Source organism: Camelina sativa, chromosome 4 (genome assembly GCF_000633955.1).
Source record: "Camelina sativa cultivar DH55 chromosome 4, Cs, whole genome shotgun sequence".
NCBI classification, from domain to species: Eukaryota; Viridiplantae; Streptophyta; class Magnoliopsida; order Brassicales; family Brassicaceae; genus Camelina; species Camelina sativa.
In genome coordinates, this window is record NC_025688.1 from 4,217,026 (window position 1) to 4,230,743 (window position 13,718).

General features: G+C 35.5%; 1 protein-coding gene across 1 annotated transcript; it reads right to left on the bottom strand.

The window, feature by feature from the left end:
• On the bottom strand, positions 4,014 to 5,886 carry LOC104779779. Its single transcript, XM_010504160.2, has 5 exons — positions 5,508 to 5,886; positions 4,976 to 5,069; positions 4,845 to 4,882; positions 4,615 to 4,750; positions 4,014 to 4,504 (listed from the first exon to the last, which is right to left on the bottom strand). The coding sequence occupies exons 1-5, from the start codon at positions 5,823 to 5,825 to the stop codon at positions 4,086 to 4,088; spliced, it is 1,005 nt and encodes a 334-aa protein (XP_010502462.1). The 5' UTR covers positions 5,826 to 5,886; the 3' UTR covers positions 4,014 to 4,085.

Here is a 13,718-nt window from a genome sequence, read left to right on the forward strand (position 1 = left end):
TGGCCTTTTTTTTTTTTTTTTTTAATCGTCTGGATTTATTATTAATTGCAAATTATGAAAATAATTACATATGATTCTATTATGGACAATTCCTTCCAATCCTATTAGATTCACTACAAACACTCTTGCTCGCTTGCTCCATGTTCTTGATGATCATCTTCTTTCTCTATGCTCACTTTCATGTGTATGTAGAATCACGGCAAACGGCGATAATTACGCATCACTGGAGATCGTCTCTAAATTTGCCTTCATTAATCTGCACAATTAATAAATCGCATTATCTGTGGCTCAAACTTCAGAGAAGCATTAATGAACCCTAGGCCAACCACAGGGCCAAAGGGGCTTCCACCAGGTGGGGGTTTTAAATATTTTTTTCTTTTTACTTATTTATAAGATTCTGTCATTTGAAATATATGCAAGACATTGCCAACTATTTATTTGTTTTTAATAAGAAAAAAAGAAGAAGAAAATAATAAAAAATTTATTTATTTACATGAAAGACATAATTAAAAAAAAGTTGATTTTGTAAAATCAAAGGTTGGTTGTGTAAAATCAAAGAAATAGTTGGCAATAATCTTATAAATAAGAAAAAAAGAAAAAAATATTTCAAATGACATAATCTTATAAATAAGTAAAAAAGAAAAAAATATTTAAAACCCCTACCTTTGAAATTACAAAATAAAAAATGATTTTTAAAAGGAAAATGTATATGTTTGTTATAGTTTTATGAAAATATCTACTACACATAAAAATTTGGTGGTATAGTTATATTATATTGTTTTGGTATATTTTATGTATTAACAAAATTAGTTACTAGATACCACAAATTTTGTTTGTCATAAAATTTTTAATTTTTTTGGTATATAATTTTCTATTATTTTTTTTGTTGTTATATTTTGTTTTTACAAATTATACAAATCATTTATATTTTTTATTTATTTATCAAAAATACATAAAAGCAAAAAAAAATATTATTTTTAGGAAAAAAGAAAAAAAAAAAATTTTGAATATTTTTTCTGGTCAACGTCTGTCAATACTGGTCAACGCCGGTTAACAATGGTCAACGTCGGTAAATACTGGTCAACGCCGGATTCTGGCCAATCAAACACCGGAGTTAAATGTTTATGGTGTTGTACACATAACTTATGTTTGTTTATGGATGTCCTTATATGATGACAATAGTTCACGTAGTTAACAAGACATTTATATTGTTTGTATGTGTCGCCATGTGTTGGCCTATACTTCAAGTAGCTGGCAATCATTTTTCCTTAAATATATGCTAACACATAGTGACATATATAAACAATATATATATTTTGTTAACTACATGAATTATTGTCATCGTATAAAAACATGCATAAACAAACATATGTTATGTGAACAACGTCATAAACATCAAATTCCGGTGTTTTGTTGACCGAAATCCGGCATTGACCGGTGTTGACCGGCGTTGATCAGAAAAATAATAACGGTTTTTTATTTATTTCTGATAAACAAATGATAAATAAATGAAAAAAATAAATAATTTGTATAATTTTACAAAAATATAACTATACCACCAAATTTTATATGTAGTACATTTTGTTATAAAACTATAACAAAATATACCTTTTCCTATTAAAAAAATTAAATACTTTTCTGGTCAACGCCGGTCAACAAAACATCATAATTGAATGTTTATAGGGTTGTACACATAACATATGTTTATTGTTGGCAATCATTTTTTTTTTACTAACTCAAATAACATTTCATATATCACTACAAAAATCTTGTAGTGTAGTAATATTTTATTTTTAATTTAGCTTCGGTTTAAACCCATAATAACATTTCGTTTAGTAGATTCAAGTGTTTTTTTTCTGTGAAATGAATACAGGTGTGCTAAACTAGTTTATCAAAAAAGATAGATAAACCAATCTTTTTTTGTACAATCTTTTTGTGTATGGTTTTCTACAAAAGGGTTTGAATACGACTATTCTTGTTTTGATTCTAAAAAAAATTGATGAAAGGGCAATGAAAGATTACCGACCAATATCTTGTTGTAATGTGCTATACAAGGCCATTTCAAAGATTCTTGACAACAGACTTAAGCGACTATTGCCTGGATTTATTGCTCCAAAGTCTGCATTTATCAAAGATAGGCTACCGATAGAGAATCTATTTCTTGCGACTGAGCTTGTCAAAGACTATAATAAACCAGATGTCTCTCCTCGCTGCGCAATAAAGCTAGACATCTCCAAGGTTTTTGACTTAGTCCAGTGGTCTTTCATTCTTAATATTTTTTTGGTTTTGGACTTTTTGCCTCAGTTTACTCATTGGATCACCCTGTGCATTTCTACTGCTTCTTTCTCTTTATAAGTTAATGGGGAACTGACTGGGTTTTTTAGAAGTACCCGCGGGCTGCATCAGGGCAGCTCTCTCTCGCCATACCTTTTCGTTATGTGCATGAATGTTTTGTCCAAGATCCTAGATAAGGCTGCTGCGAATAGAGAGTTTGGCTTTATCCGAAATGTCAAAATTTGCAGCTTACTCACCTATGTTTTGCTGAAAACATTATGGTGTTTTCTGATGGTAGATCCAGGTCTATGGATCAGGTATTTGGGGCTCCCTCTTCCGACCAAACAAATGTCGTTAGTTGATTGTCTCCCTCTGTTGGAAAAGATGCACTCCCGTATAAGCTCCTGGAAGAATCGGTTTCTCTCCTATGATGGTAGACTGCAACTCCTAAGTTCAGTAATTTTAAGTTTGACTAATTTTTGGATTTCTGCTTTCCGTTTACAGAGTGGATGTATTGAAGAGATAGAACGAATTTGTTCGGCTTTCCTCTGGTCAGGTCCTGATTCGAATGCTACTAAGGCAAAGGTTGCTTGGCGGGATGTGTGTCGGCCTAAAGTGGAAGGCGGGTAGGGTTTAAAATCGATTGTGGAAGCAAAAAAAGTAAGCTGCTTTAAACTTATCTGGTGCATTGTCTCGGGCTGTTCACTTTGGGTGGATTGGATCAATCGTGAGCTTCTTCGGGGCGAGTCCTTTTGGTTGATCAAGGGGGATATTACCTCTTGTTCCTGGATGTGGAGGAAACTCCTAAAGTATCGACTGCAGGCATAAATTTCCTGCACAAGGAAGTACAAAGTGGCAAGAAAACCTCTTTCTGGTTTGATAACTGGTGTCCTCTTGGTCCCCTTCATGTTGCTCTAGGAGATCGTGGTGTGATCGATCTATGGATTCCCCTCTCTGCTATAGTCGTTGCGGCTCTTCAGCATCGATGACGTCAACACCTTATGGTCTTGTTGTATAAGATTGAGGATGAATTGGACAAGGTGTGATAGGCATCGTGAAGAAGAGGTTGATATTGTTCTTTGGCGAGGGCCAGGGATAATTTCGTTCCAAGGTTCTCCACCAAAGTCACTTGGTCTCTGATTCGCAGTGGGGGACAACAACACCAATGGACTAGCGCATTTTGCTTTCCAAACTCAACTCTGAAATTTGCTTTCCTCTCTTGGTTGGCCACACTTAATAGGTTAACAACGGGGGATCAAATGTATGTTTTGTGATGTGGAGATTGTGAAAACATTACTCGGCCTTGATCAGTTTATCCGCATAAAGAAGACGTTTATGTGACCTCTCATTAACACGAGTTCTCCAATGGCTTAGATATTTGAAAGTACTCTTTTAAGTTTTTGAAAAAATAATTACTGGTAAAAAATGGTGTAATATAAGGTATCAACTTTGGCCCCAAAAAAAAGTATGTCAATATCCTCGTTAAATTTGTTTAGTTGTATGGATAGTACAAAATATTGTATATGAATTTTATGTCTAAATTGTATATGTCAATTTACATGTAAATTGTACATGTTAATAGTACAAAAAGATATCAAATGTCAACTGTGTATGTCAATTTTCTCGTTAACTTTGTTTGGTTGTATGGATAGTAATAGTATCATAGTACCAAAAAAAAATTGATGTTTTACGATTTTTTTTTTCATTGTCAGTGATGTTTTTAAATTTCTAGCTACAAATACAATCAAATTTTCCACAATATAATTAAATTTGATACAATTCATGATTGTGTATACCAATTAAATAACTTACTAAATTGCTTCATCATCGAGATTGAGAAACAAAAGATATGCAAGCAAACCAAAAACAGGAACAAACCTAAGATAACTCACCAACTCAATCTTGCCCTTCTTCACATTTTGCAGGTTCTCTCCAATCAACCACGGCTGAAAGATTGTGTACAGACATATATCCCATATAAAAGCGTAAGCTAGTCTCTCCGATCCCAAATAACCAATGAGATACTGCCATCTGTCCATTATTCCACCGAAATCTCCATCTGCTCGACCATAGAGAGACCACAATGTTGATATCAGACACACCGTAGCTCCGGTCAGGCCAACTATTGGCGCACCTTTGGTCATCGCTTCGCCAAGTTGAGACATTTTGCTAGATTTATCATTCTGGTCAGCGTCACTGAGCCGTAAAGCCATGTATGGGATTAGAAACGCTGTTCGCAACACGAGATCAACAGAACCGATAAACTACTTTAGAGATGTGCTTTAAGAAGAAACTAAGCTTATTAGATATTAAAAAAAAACAACACAAAGCTGCATTTACTATTTGTGAGGAACATCATGAGACCCCATAAGACATCAAGAGAGCTTTTGTATCCATCTCTCTTTCGGTCTGTGTATAGCAACGGAGCAAACATGAGTGTCCAAGCTATCACGAAGTTGAATAACCCTTCAGCCATCTGTTGATTTTTGTTGAAGACATTTTAAAACAGAATGACAAAATACTATCACTATTGCACCAAAGGAAACATTTCAAGTTTAATGGTACATTACCGGGTGAAGAACAGGAGCTTGTAAGAATTGAATACCAGCTGTTCTGCCACCAAGTGTCAAAAAATCAAGTTCATGAGGTCGATCGATATAATTGATCAGAGAAACACAAGACTCTTATAAGCAGAACATACCGGAGTTCGCAAGAGGCAAGACAAAGAAGAAATTAAGAGAAAGTCCCAAAAGAGAATTCACTGTCTCTGAACTAATTGCCCACACTGGATCTCCCTGTTCATCAAAAGAGTCTCATTTCTGATTTAAAAAAAAAAACGCATAATCTAAGATACATGCAAATTTCTAGAGACAAAAAAACTTTTTTCGATTCTCAAACCATTCAAGCAGAGATATGATGGTTCTCATTCACAAAATTATCAATGTGATGATTCTACATAAACCTTAGAAAAATTCTCACAATCCATAAGTTACTAATCACATAGATCAATGCCTAGATTTCATAAACTAAGACTATGATTCAAAACCATAAAGTTACAACAAACCTAAATCGATTCTCAAAAACATTCAAGCAGATAAATTGAAGAAATGGTTCTCATTTCCTATAACTATCCAAATCATAATCAAGATTCATCACATTCTACATAAACCTTAGTGAATTTCACACATAGATAAATCTTAAGAACTATGAATTTTGAAGTTAAAATCACTCACAGGAGCATAAGGAAGAAGAAAGAGCCATAGTATATACACAGCTTCAGCAATCCACAGAAGATACCGAACGATTCTCCGTTTATAATCATCTTCGATCTCAACCGTCGCCGTCTCCGGTTTCCGGCGAGCAAAGCACGAGAACGAGGAACTGTTTCGTGTTCGTAATTTGAAACGATCCGTTGTTGTATGCCATGGATTGCAGCAGCGTTCAACGGTCGAGATTTCACTACTCCGGCGTAAATGGCGAGGCGGATTGGTTTGGGAAGTGTGGAGGCGGTGATGGAGATACGTCACCGTCGGTGAAGTTATCAGAATCATCGTCGTCCCTTCACTGCATTATCCACCGTTAGTCGGCGAAAATTTGATATAATCTGAAAAAGAAAAACAAATACTCATCGTAACGGCACCGTTTTGGCATTCTATGATGAGCTTAAACGACGTCGGTGGATAAAACTTGAATTACACTCTTCAAAATTGGGCCAAAGGCCCAAAATTGTTTTTTCAACGTAGAAGTGATTTGAGTCATTTCACAAAACATTTTTCTTCGGTCACCACCAAAATGTTTATCCCTAAACGACAAAAGAAACCGACATCAACCTAATTTATTGGCATGGCTGCCAACAAAACGCATAGCCAGACTGGACTTTCTTCTAGACAAACTTGAACTGTCTCCGTCACTGTAATTCTTTGTACACAGTTTCTACAATTTCTACATTTGATAAATATATATTACTCCCTCCGTTCCGTTCAAATTATAGGATGTTTTATATCTCTATATTTTGTTACAAACCTCACATTAGAAAATAATGATTAAATCAATCCACTAACTGTTAACTAATTTTGAGTTGAAATTGTTTAGGAAAAAAAAAATGATATACAGTATCATTGTTTGGAAGTTTGTTGACCTAGGTAGGGTATCCCAAATAGAACTTATCGTCTGTCCTAAACTGTGATTAAGTTCGAGATGGAACATAATAAGAGCCATCATCTCAAAAAAAGATGCTTAGAATCTCATATCCATGGGACTTATAAATGTATATAAAAAATATGAGCTAATTCACTTATTATCAATTATTACTCTTGAATTGAAAATTCATATATACAAGTAACATGTTTTATATTAATTTATACTAAATCATATAGTTTCCCTTACCCTTACAAATAAATTTAGATTTAATTATAATTAGGTATATAACCTGGATTATTTTAGTTCGATAAACGTCAATATACAAAATTTGATATTAGACATTACCAAAAGGGTATCGACAAAAAATTGGGTGAGGTTGCGGTCAAACAAAAAAAGTTGATATTTTAGTGAATATAGTTTTAAAATCTGGTAATCTTGAAAAATAGAGAGAGCAATATATAATATGTTAGATAATAATATAGAACTTCAAACTAGTAGATTACTCTCAGAATATCAATTTATTTTTTATGGGAAATTTTTATATATACCATTAAAATAAGTTTTTCCAAAAATATCACATTTCAAATTATCAACCCAAATCTTAAAAAAATTATACATTCTTAATTTTTTTTTTCGTATTATTAAAAAAAAACTAAAATGTAGTATTTTTGAAAAAAACATTAAGTATGATATTTTGAGAAATTCCTCACAGTTCTCACCAAAAACACAAAATAAATTTTGTTTCCAAATTTAACACATACTCAAAAATAGCTTTGACACAAGTTTTATAACAAAATTAACACATACTCCATAAATTTCCAAAAATAGCACTACTTGACACAATTACAATTATGCGCATGATATAGTTTTGACAAATAGAGTTTAGCATTTAGAGATTAGAGTTTAAGTTTAAAATTTTAATTTGAAAGCATGGTAGTTGATATATCATGGTTTTTGTGGTTTTTAACCATGATATAAGGAGTCTTTTAGAGTCTTTTGATTTGTGATATAGTTTTTGTGGTTTTAGACTCCTTATATCATGGTTACAAGTTTTCTAGGATTTTATTATGGAGAGAGCAAAGTGAAGCGATTTGGATCATTTTGGAGCAATTCATCAAGGAAGAGAAGTTGGATTCGATTCAGAGTGATGGTGTCGATCGACACCACCTTGGTGTCGGTCTACACCCTGTTTTGTCTGCGAGAGAAGCCAAGTTTTGGAAGTTTTACAAAGTTGTCCGAAGTTTTCCATAATTGCAACACAAGTCTCTGACGTGTTTTTGGACATATAAATAATATTTTTAGGTTTTAGAAACCCTTAAGTTATTTTTTAGCAAATTTTATTTTTCTGTGAGATTTTGAGAGCTTTTGGGAGAGAGAGATCTGAACTGCTTTGAGAGAAGAATTCATAAACTCCCTCTTTACTCTTTTAATTTCAATTGCTTATTATTCAGAATTATGTTTTGTTCTTCATTGAATATGTCTGAGTAGTTTGTTTGTTAGGTTCAGAGTTTTTCACAGGGATTTTATGATTTATTAGATCTGTTTATTTAGGATTCATTATCTTTCTAGATCTTCATCATATGTTGTTCTTCATATTAATCCTTGATTGGACATCTAGAATTAATACTCTAGGAAAATAAATTGATATGAGAATATAATTGATTTTCCTGATAAAACCTTTTGATGAGCAAAATTACTTTCTGCAAAGAGATTTGATTTAGTAATTTTGTGAACTTATCTAAACATGTTTTTAAAGCTGATTTTTAACCTAGAATTTTACAAAGAGATTTGGATTTTCTGGTTTTAAATTTAGATAATATTTGCAGTGAAAACTGATTTATTTTACAAAAGAGTTTAGAGTTCTAGATCTGATTTTTAATTGCTTGAATTCTAATTTATTGATTGATTTAATATTTCATAATTTCCTGAGAAATTCCCTAGACCTAGCTTTTTAATCCCTTGAATTTACAACAGTTTTATTTTAATAGTTTGTATTGTTTTTCTTATTTAAATCAATTTGTTTAGCGTAATCATAAAACTCTATAATTTATTGTGTAGTCTTGAGTCCTTGTGGAATTCGACCCCTAAGTACTGCAGTGATCTCTTAATTTGAGAGAGTAGCTCTAGGGTTTAATTTGAGCTTATCAAATTTTGGCGTCGTTGCCGGGGACTCTTTGATCTACCATTTGATTTGAGTTTTTAATTTCGTTTAAATTTTTCTTTTATTTTCTACTTACACGTTTTTGTTTTTCTTCTCTTGTGTGTTTCAGGTACATGCCAAATAAGCCTAACACAAGGAGCAACAAGACTGGTCCTACTGTAAAGCTTACAAATCAAGAGTTGGGAAAACTTGAGCGTGAAAACCGAAAAGCAGCCAAATCCTTGAAGATGGTTAACACAGTCATTCTAATGTGTGATGAGGATGGTGCTTTGAGGGATCAAGAGGGTCACTTGCGCAATGAGCAGGGCCAAAAGATTGATGCAGAAGGCATTGTGATTGCTGAAGTTGTTGTGGTCGACGAACAAGCTGATGGTGTCGATCGACACCCCTTTACAGCTGACGGACGTGGAGCTGCAAACCACATAAATAACCCAGTTCGAAGACAGGAACAGAACCGAGACTTGATCATGACCATTGCTGACTTTAACCGGGCTGATTTGATGTATGAGAACCGGTCTGCAATTGTTCCTCCTCCATTCCCCATGAATGATTTTGAGCTTAAGCCTGCTTACATCCAGCTAGTTGGGCAAAGACCTTTCTCTAACCTGCCCTATGAGAAACCTTTGGACCATATTGAGCACTTTGAAGATCTGGTGACCAGTATCAAGGCCAATGGTGTGACTGAAGACTACATCTACTGCAAGCTTTTTCTATACTCACTTGGAGGAGAAGCATCTCAATGGCTAAAACAGTTGCCAGCAGGATCTTTGACATCTTGGCAACAAATCAAGGTGGCTTTCCTGAACTATTTCTATGATGATGCAATGTCTGATGAGCTGAGAGTCAAGTTGTCCTCTTTCAAGCAGAGACCAGATGAAGCTTTCAAGGCAGCTTGGGTGAGATTCAAGGCTTATCAGAGGGATTGTCCACATCATGGCTTTTCAAGAGTACAATTGTTAAGTATCTTCTTCAGAGGATGTGATTGGGAGTATCAGTTAGCCTTAGATGTTGCAAGCCATGGAAACTTCAAGACAAGATTTTCAGAAGATGCTGAAGCTTTGATTGAGAATTTGGCTTCCAGTAATAGCACTAAAAGAGCAGATGCTGAACAGAAGAGATTGCATGGAGGATTTGATTCAAACCAGTTACCTTCTGTTAATGCCAAGCTGGATTCAGTTCATAATCTTCTAGTGGGTAAGAAGTCAGTCCAATTTGCTGCTGAAGTTGAGGCATTTGAGCCAGAGCCAGAGAATACAGAGGAGAATGTGAACTATGTCTATGGCAATCAAGGCCAGCGGTTTGGAAATCAGCAAGGCAACAAGCCTTACAATGGGAACTCTTTAGGGTACACTCCTAACCCAGATTACCAGAAGCAACAACAGAACAACAGTTATACAAGAACCTATGGGAACTCATCCTATCAGTCTCCACCTCCTAAGACTTCTTCGGAGATTAGAATGGAGGACATGCTTGAGTAACTTTTGCAAGGTCAGGAGAATTTGACAGTGACATTCAATGGGAAGATTGATAATGTCTACACATAGCTTACTGGAAAGATTGATGCACTGAATGTACATGTTAAGTAATTGGAGAATCAAGTTGCAAAGACTGCTGGGTCTGTCAAACGACAAGAGGGTTTACTTCCTGGAAGAACTGAGTCAAACCCCAAGCATGCTTGCAATGCCATATCACTGAGAGATGAAGATGATGGTGAAATTTTTTCTGCAGAAAAAGGAGTGAAATCGTAAAATCTGTCGGCTTCAGATGATGGTGTCGATCGACACCACCTGGGTGTCGGTCGACACTCATCTCAGACAGAGCCCGAAACTGCAAAATCTCAGGTTCCAGCAGCTGTTGAGAGAGTGTACAAGCCTAAGGTCCCGTTTCCTAAGCCAAGAAGGTCCAAGCAGGAACTTGAGGATGCTAGATGCAAGGCAATGATGGACAAGGTGATGATTGAGATGCCTTTGATTGATGCAGTAAAGCTTTCACCACCACTTAAGCGCTATGTGAAGAGAATGGTATCAAATGGTTTGAGCCCTGAAGAAGGAGCTCTGCTTACCAAGGATGTCAGTGCAATTCTTTTGAACCAGCCTCCACAGAAAAAGAAAGAGAGGAAGCAAGAAGTGGTTGTCTCTAATAAAGTGAGTGCGATGATTTAGTGTAGGACTGCAGAGAAATTACCAGATCCTGGGAGCTTTGTACTTGATTGCACTATCTCTGCAGAACGGTTTGCTCACTCACTCTGTGATCTCGGTTCTAGTATCAACTTGATGCCACATTCTGTTGCTGTGAAACTTGGGATGACAGAATTCAAGCCAACTAGATTATCTCTTATCTTAGCTGATAGATCCCGAAGAATCCATGAAGGTGTTTTAGAGGATATTCCAATTAAGGTTGGAAACTTCATGATTCCCACTGATTTTGTGGTGCTGAAGTATGATAAAGAGCCTAGTGATCCTCTCATCTTAGGAAGATCTTTCTTGGCTACAGCTGGTGCCATCATAGATGTGCAGAAGGGACAAATAGCACTGAATGTGGAAGGTTTGAGTATGAACTTTGAGATGGATAAGCTAAGGAGAGCTCCTACCATTGATGTACAAATATTTTCTGTTGAGAAGATTGCTGGGATAAGCTGCAAAGAAGCAAATACACGAGCAACAGGCTCAGTGTCGACCGACACCCTATCAGCATCGGTCGACACCCCTCTGCGACCGAGCCCACACTTGACTAGAACTGAGAGCTCGCATGACATTCTCTATGCTTCAAGTCAGAAAGTTGTTCCCAAACAGAAACCTCCCCACTCCACACTCCAGAGTCCACAGGTAAGGCCAAAGTACACATCTTCGGCACCTAATCTCCCTCCTATCATCAATAAAAATTTCAAAGATAGAAAAATTGTTTTGCAGTTAACCAAGCCATGAGATTATCGTAGAGCGCTTGTTTCTTCTGTTGATGATTTTGCAGGACATAAGAGAAGCAAACCCATCCCTAAATCCCGCCCTAGTCCTGTTCCTCACATCCTTGGCAGACCTCATGCACCTAAAGCTTATACACCACCTTGGATGAAGAGGACATTTTCTCGGAGGCATTCACTGCCATGTTCTGATCCACCGGACGCCTGAGCTTCAAAACAGTCAAGCTAATGACTGAAAACAAGCGCTTAGTTGGAGGCAACCCACTTCTAGGTTTTTTATTTTCCTTTTGAGTCATTTTTCTTTTTGCATTGAGTCAGCTTTTGTTTGAAATTATGAACTATATATCTATCATGTTGCTTTTAACTTGTGTTTGAGTGTTTCTTAACAGAATAATCATCCAAGGATTGATCCAACAACACATCAACACAACTAAAGGCAACTAACAAGGAGTTACGGCCAAAAACCACCATTCATGATGAGTGTCGATCGACGCTGCTATGGTATCGGTCGACACCGCTGGGTAACCCGAGAATCAGTTCATCTTTTCATTACAATTTCCATAGATTTTTTTTTTTTTGCTTTTCTCTTACTTGAAAACACTGGGGACAGTGTTGTTTAAGTCTGTGAGAGGTTGTTTATTAACTAGGTTTTTGTTTTTGAGTTTTAGTTGTGTCAGTCAAAACCATAAAGTTTGAGTCAAATTTTTCAAATTTTTCTTTTTGTCTTTGGGAATTATGATCTTGACTAATGATTTCTCTTATTTGGCTAACACTCTAATGATTATTTGTTTATGCTTGATCTCAGAACTGAAGCTTAGAAAGACTATGAGCCTTATCAACAATCTCGAAAGCCCTTATTCAATGGATATCTGATTGATCTAACGTTGTCTCAACTTTTATCAAGATTTTAAATGGACTTAAATCTCTTACTTTGGGGTTGGAAATCAGTGGACTAGACTTCTTCTTCGGGTCATACAAGACAGTACAAATTTTTCAAAGTAAGTCTCCCCTCTCTCTTTCCTTCAGTACTTAAAAAAAAAAAGATCAGGAAAAAAAAAGAATAAAAGATGAGATGATTTTGATCATTTTAGAGGGGTAGGTAAATTACCTGTGACCTCATTATTCTACTCTTGAGTCAAATGATCACACAAAGCTTGGAAGCGAGGGGTAGGTAAATTACGGATGACCCCAATATTCGCTTACACCTTTGAGAAGAAAAGAAAATTAGGGAGAAATCAACCCCTTGGAAGTGAGAAAAGGGAGAGGAAAAGAGATGTATGAAGAATGTCTTGGCCTGAAGAGAGTCCATATGCCATTGATCGAAATTCCCTTGGTAAGAATTCACCTTATTTGTGCTTTAATATTGACTTGAGATGATAATAGAGATTTCAGAGATTCCAAAGGATTGTGGGATTTGAGTAAAGAATGTTTGTGCTTATCATGGTTAAGTATAAGAAGTAAGTTCTTGAGTCAGGTAAATGAAGAGTGCGAATAAGAATCATCATGCAGTTGAGTGAGTTCCCACTTTTCAAACCTCTTTCACAGGTCTAAACTTTTGTTTTGCTTGAGGGCAAGCAAAGGTTAAGTCTGGGGGAGTTGATATATCATGGTTTTTCTGGTTTTTAACCATGATATAAGGAGTCTTTTAGAGTCTTTTGATTTGTTTTCTAGGATGTTTTGAGTCTTTACAGGTTTTCTAGGATTTTAGCATGGATAGAGCAAAGTGAAGCGATTTGGATCATTTTGGAGCAATTCATCAAGGAAGAGAAGTTGGATTCGATTCAGAGTGATGGTGTCGATCAACACCACCTTGGTGTCGGTCGACACCCTGTTTTGTCTGGGAGAGAAGCCAAGTTTTGGAAGTTTTACAAAGTTGCCCGAAGTTTTCCATAATTGCAACACAAGTTCCTGACGTATTTTTGGACATATAAATAGTATTTTTAGGTTTTAGAAACCCTTAAGTTATTTTCTAGCAAGTTTTATTTTTCTGCAACCATGTGAGATTTTGAGAGTTTTTGAGAGATAGATCTGAACTTCTTTGAGAGAAGAATTCATATACTCCCTCTTTACTCTTTTAATTTCAATTGCTTATTATTCAGAATTATGTTTTGTTCTTCATTGAATATGTCTGAGTAGTTTGTTTGTTAGGTTCAGAGTTTTTCACAGGGATTTTATGATTTATTAGATCTGTTTATTTAGGATTCATTATCTTTCTAGATCTTCATC

Excerpts from the sequence above, each read along its gene's own strand:
- LOC104779779 (XM_010504160.2), bottom strand. The coding sequence starts at position 5,825 with ATGATTCTGATAACTTCACCGACGGTGACGTATCTCCATCACCGCCTC. Across the intron at positions 4,751-4,844 it reads AAGCTCCTGTTCTTCACCCG|ATGGCTGAAGGGTTATTCAA; the intron begins GTAATGTACCAT and ends AAAAATCAACAG. Across the intron at positions 4,505-4,614 it reads CATGATGTTCCTCACAAATA|CGTTTCTAATCCCATACATG; the intron begins GTAAATGCAGCT and ends TGTTGCGAACAG.